Source organism: Nilaparvata lugens, chromosome 4, assembly GCF_014356525.2.
Source record: "Nilaparvata lugens isolate BPH chromosome 4, ASM1435652v1, whole genome shotgun sequence".
Taxonomy (NCBI): domain Eukaryota; kingdom Metazoa; phylum Arthropoda; class Insecta; order Hemiptera; family Delphacidae; genus Nilaparvata; species Nilaparvata lugens.
The window spans coordinates 18,315,408-18,321,448 of NC_052507.1; the positions used below are offsets into that span (position 1 = coordinate 18,315,408).

General features: G+C 35.5%; 1 protein-coding gene across 1 annotated transcript; it reads left to right on the plus strand.

Moving 5' to 3' along the window:
- Positions 1 to 1,972: 1,972 nt before the first annotated feature.
- LOC111056011 lies at positions 1,973 to 4,318 on the plus strand. Its single transcript, XM_022343322.2, has 2 exons — positions 1,973 to 3,049; positions 3,946 to 4,318. Exons 1-2 carry the CDS (start codon positions 2,656 to 2,658, stop codon positions 4,206 to 4,208), a joined length of 657 nt encoding a protein of 218 aa, XP_022199014.2. The 5' UTR covers positions 1,973 to 2,655; the 3' UTR covers positions 4,209 to 4,318.
- Positions 4,319 to 6,041: the final 1,723 nt, after the last annotated feature.

Consider the following 6,041-nt stretch of genomic DNA (forward strand, 5'->3'; position numbering starts at 1 on the left):
GTTCCTTTGGCAACAAAAATGACTCCTTTGTCCTTTTACAGAATATAACAAAACATTGGAGATGCATGAGAGAAAAAATTGTTGTGATTTATCATTTAGTCAGCTGAATAATTTATAGAATGCTTCCATTCATTCATTCATAACATCAGCTGAGGCAATTTGAGATAATATAAAAGTGGGATTTTCGTCATTCATTTTCTCTTGGAGCTCCGTATTGAAATAATGTATCACATATCACATGACAATCTTCTCATAAAAAAAATAATTTCGATTTATAAGCCGTGTCCACACGAAACATATTTGAAGAAAATTTTGGGCAAATTTTATTATGTTTGACAAACAATGTTTGCCCGTGGCCAGTGTGGACGCGTCACCAAACAAAATATTTGTAAGTGGGAAGAACAGGTTTTATGTTCTACATCTGTTTTGCAGCTGTCAAAACTGAAAATGTTTGGAAAAACAGTAGTTTTTAATTTGACAAACAATGTTTGTACAAACGTTTTGAGTAGATGCATAAGAACAGAGATGCATTCGTCCTTGTGAACTCTGCGAAGCAAAAACGTGACAATACTCAAGTATTGAATTAGACCGCAACAGCATTCGTCCTTGTAAGCTATGTGAACTAAAATTGCAAAACGTGACAATAGTCAAGTATTGAATTAGACCGCAACAGCATTCGTCCTTGTAAGCTCTCTGAAGTGAAATTTTGAAACATGTTAATCATCAGCCAAGAGCAGAATTGGTGCGTAATGATAACGCCCAAGGTTGTCTCACGGTAAGCTTATCTATAAACGTTGCTACATAGTGTTGTGAGATGAGTGAAAACTACAACAAGAAATGACAATGTTTTTCAGTTTGATAATATGTTAAGAATGTAAGATTTGGTGAGAATGATTTATATCAATATAGATTCAGAAAAGAACTTTGAATTCACTATTATTCTTCCAAAGAATATTCAACTATGCTTGACACATAAAGAGTTTTGAAAAGATGGGATTTGAATGTTACTGCTGGACATATATTCTTGGAAGAATGATAAAATCTCATCCTAGTTGTCAAGTACATCTAGAATTTATGACAGTAAGAAGTTCGTTTCACTTAAATCTGCCAGTGTTTGTTGTGTGTACTACCTGTTGTCAAGAACATGTTTCAGTTAAATCTGAGAGTAAGATATTCATTTCACAAGAAGTTCGTTTCACTTAAATCTGGCAGTGTTCGTTGTGTGTACAACCCGTTGTCAAGAACATGTTTCAGTTAAATTTGACAGAAGTTTGTTTCACTTGAATCTGTCAGTAGATTGCCTCTCTCTCTCACACACATATCTCTCTCTCTACTATTAATCATCAAATAGACCATGACTAAATGTAATTGAGCATGACTGTATGTAATTAGCCATGACTATATTAACTAGAGCATGACAAGAGAGAGAGAGAGTATCATCTTCCTCTCCTTCTTCTTCCTCTTCTCCTTCTTCTTCTCCTTCTTCTTCTTCTCCTTCTTCTTCTTCTCCTTCTTCTTCTTCTTCTTCTTCTTCTCCTTCTTCTTCTAGAGAGAGAGAGAGAGAGAGCCTCTTCTCCTTCTAAGGGGGCGGTGGTGGTGGCGGGAGAGGTGCAGGAGAGGTGCGGCAGGAGCGGGGGTGGTAGGATGGGTGCGTGGGGAGGGGGGAGGGGGGGAAAAGTCGTAAAAAAGCTTCCTAGTATCCGGGTTATGCATCTACTGTTTTGAACTGTTTGTCCCTGAGCTCCTCAACAAGCATGTTTGCCGAACATGTATGTCGAACATTTGTTCAGTGTGAACATGGCTTTATGAGGGTCAAAGATGTAGCGACAGAGTATTTTTTCATTTCAAGTAGGCTCCCCAATAAAACTTACTGTCAAATTATTCTTGTTAAAGAAATATACAGCCGTTTCCATAATTTTCACCAACTATGTATAATTTGAAGTTGTGGGCTTCAAAGATTACAATATAGCCTAACAGTTTTATATCTCTCACCACTGAAAATGTTTGGAAAAAGACTAATTTTTCGTTTGACAAACAATGATTGTCCAAACTTTTAAAAATGTTTGTCCCTGAGCTCCTCAACAAACATTTATGTCGAGCATTTGTTCAGTGTGGACACGGCTTTGATGAAAAACTTATATCCATTAAATCTCTAGAATATGATGTGTTCTCAACGTTTCATTGAAGATCATCATCAACTCAGCTGTGTCTCAGCATCCACATCCAACTGATTCAAAAACACCAATAAGTATGTTTATATCATGAAATAACCTGAAAACTCTGAAGCTACTTACACTGCACAACGGAATCATCATCACACGGTATGTAAATCCAACATTAAATGAAAATATTATTCCAAACCTCACCTCAATCATGTAAATTTTAAGAATATTTCAACCTTAATATGAGTTGTCAAAAAATGGCTACAAAACACTATTCAAATTCTGCGTGATCCACAGTCCAATGACTTAATCATTTCAAAAAATGTACCCGATAATTTCGAATAACACAATCTATCCCTGATTCGAGACATCATCAATCGAAGCTCATAACATGAGAAACTGATTAAAACCAATCCATTATCCAATATCTTGCATCCTATATCTTTGAGTGTTGTATTCTAAAAAGAGATTGTAGATACAAAACAAGTCGACCATGGCGAAACCTGTGAAGAATACAAACATCATGAGTGAGGCGAGCATGAGAGCACAGATCCTCCGACAGCGGCAGCAGCAAGAAATGATAGAAAGAAGCAAAAATATAAGGCTGCGATGGTTTGAGAAGAATTACGAGCGTGTATACTTGAATCCAACACGCCCACCTGACAGTGTACCCAAGAAAGCGGCCGTACTGTACGAACAAGTGACTCGTATGCGACAAGATATGTTCCAGCGAGATAGAGACGAGAAAATTGCTAAGAAATTGGAAAGAAGTGGCGTTGATGTTAAACCGGTTACAACCACCGAGAATCCAGAAGACCTCCAGGAAAAACTTCTTCGTGGACCAATGTATCCAGTTCCAAAAGATGTGATGGACACTCTATATGAAGGTGGGTTCAAATCATTAAATGATTTCTGTTAGTCGTGGAATTTGAATACTTTCCTAGAAAATAATTTCCTGTGTTACTCATCTATCATCTTACTCATCTCAAATTATTGAATGTCTATATTATAGTCGGTGAATTTTAATGATCATAAAGTAAATCTTTCTGGAAAATAACTTCTTGTATTGTGTATAACTTCTTGTCCTGTATAACTTCTTGTATCTTGGAGTAATATGTCCAATATTTTTTTGATCTATAATGCACATGATTATCAATCATAGAAGTTTGAATTTTATGGAATTTTTCAAAGCAAAAGATATTGAGATAAAATATATAGGAATAGAAAGTAGAATGATAATCTTAGGACCCTTTTGGAAATATTTAATCACAACATGTTTCGGACATTGATGCCATTTTCAAGTGATATCAATGTCCGAAACATGTTGTGATTAAATATTTCAAAAAGGGTACTAAGATTTGTATTTTTCTTTCTATTTCTATAAAAGTAGCCCTATACAGAGAAGAGATAAAAAAGATAAAAGATACTATAAGATACATTCTTCCATTTCTGGAGAAGAGAGTTTCGAGGTGTAAAGAAAAATTTTACTACCAGATCAATTTCCTTATCTTGTGATCGAGTTTTCCCAATCCGTATATCAGATGTTACCATGAGATTATATTCTTTGAATCTCTCCCAAAATGTCATATTCATTCCGATTGAGTTGAACCAAGAGTGTTCAGAAGTTTATTCATTATCAATCGCTTTTACCAATAGTCAACAAACCCTTACTAGTTTTAAACCTCTAGTGAACAGATGTCTAATGACGTCTCTTCCAAAAACTATTTTCTGTAACTTGAAACTTTACAGTTGATAGAGAAGTTTATCAAAAGAATACTTTCAGGAATCAGTCATAACGACGAGGGGCGAGCACGTTATCTGAAACTTCGATTGAAAAGTTCGCCGGAGAATAAGTACTTGCATCCAGTAACCTCGTCACATACTTACGGCTGGAAGGTGGGCGAGAGAGCTTTTCCACAGCGCAGACTGGGAAGAAGAGCTGTCATCAGAGACAGCTTCACGCGGAGAAACGGAGCACTCAAAATGGATTCAAGGTATTGGAGAAAGCCTCAACCAGCTGGTCACATAGGATTTGACATGCTTTAGAAGTTTCTCCGATTGACAGACACACTTTTCATAACACTCCTCAAGCTATCGCTTCATGGAAATTGAACAGCTTTCGAGAAAATACAAAATATTGACACAGAATGACAGAACTTGTTTTCATTTCAATTTTCTCTCCTTATGTCATGACATTCCTATCATATTGTATTCATCTGTATCCATCACTTATTTCAATATCCCATCTTTTCTAGAATAAGATAGAATTACTGGAAAATTCTTCCAATTTTAAGTTATCATTCACATTAATGACTTATCAATGGGTTTTTTGAAAGATCATGGATGTGTATTGTGTACGTTCGAGCTGCTTTGAAGAGATGCCAGTGTTTGAGCTCCAACCAGTGTTGGCAATACAATTTCAAAACCTTATTATGCTTAACAGAATTATCGCTCAGTACTTTTTAAGTACTCGATATTTTTTGCAAAAAAAAATAGGAATCCAAACAATAAATTCTAGAAGGTGATTTAATGGTTATGGGAGAAATTTGAATAATTTATAATTTCAAGTTTCTAACAAGCGAGATAAATATCTCCCATGCAGCTTAGGATAAAGGAAATGGTGCAGCAGTAAGAGAGCATTAATGTTACTAGTTTGTGAACACTAAGCTCTGAATCCTTCACACTAGTTATAAACAGTACTAGGTTCAAACCTGACAAGGATACTCTTTTTGTGGTAGGATGAGTTAAATACCTGACGAGGATGCACTCTTTATGGAAGTATAAATTATATAAGACACGTGAGTACCATACCAGAACGGAAGTTGTTGCTTGAGATGAATCTGAGCCATCAAAGTAATGATTACGAATCATCCATTCCATTCGCCGGCAATCCTTGCATCTTCCAGTCAGTGTCTGCAAGGGGGCCGGAAAAGAAAAATCACTCCTACCGGTACATGAATATTTTATGAAGTACTCTGTATAACAAACTCATTTTTTATTATCCCCACTACATCCAAATTGCCTCGGAGAATGACTGCAGAGGAAAAATGAATAGAGGACTTGATGTAAGGTTGGAGAAGTATTATTTGATAACAGGTTGTGCGTTCAATATCAGCGAGCTCAGCTCGTAATATTGCTGGATTTTTTCTACATCTCTATGTACATTATTGTAATGATAATGCCTGATGGCAGTCTCCTTCAACTGATTTCCCTTGGCAGAATATGAGAATATAATCTACATTTTAAATCTCAATCCGAGACCAGGTTTCTTCCACTCATATTCAAAGCTCATCATTTTGTATCAGACTTTCGTGGAAAACGTATTATTACTGAATCTTCTTTCAAGTTATCTACTTGGAATAGTTTCATAATAATTCTAGTTGAAACTGGAACTATTTCTCCCAACGTTGATGGAACTTGTTTCACTTTTTGTAGAAAAATACGATTTTCTTTGAAAATGTTTTTCGACCAAACTTAATTATCGAATAAGTAGGTAATAACGAGAAAAATTGGCTAGTGAATACTATAACTACATATTATGAACTACTTTTCAAAATGAAATTATATTATAAGGGCCAAACGAATCAATTTTTTAGACTCATGCGAGTTCTGTTAATGCAAATTATCCATCATTAAGAACTATTTCACCAGGTTGAAAATTTACTTTGAGTTGTATGCACAGTCTAATGTACAGGATGTATGCACAGTTAATGCTAGAAATGCAGCATTCATTATTATCCAATACTTATTTCAATAGTATCATAGTAATTCTATGACCCAACTTCAGTATTAGGCCAATCAATGATTCAAATAAATGAATGAATGATTTGGAACAAGGAGAAACATAGACGTCTATTCGTTCCTATTGCACCATACCCA

Bases quoted from the DNA above. Each gene is read 5' to 3' on its own strand.
- LOC111056011 (XM_022343322.2), top strand. From the start codon at position 2,656: ATGGCGAAACCTGTGAAGAATACAAACATCATGAGTGAGGCGAGCATG. The intron at 3,050-3,945 runs GTGGGTTCAAAT...GAATACTTTCAG, and splicing joins GATGGACACTCTATATGAAG to GAATCAGTCATAACGACGAG.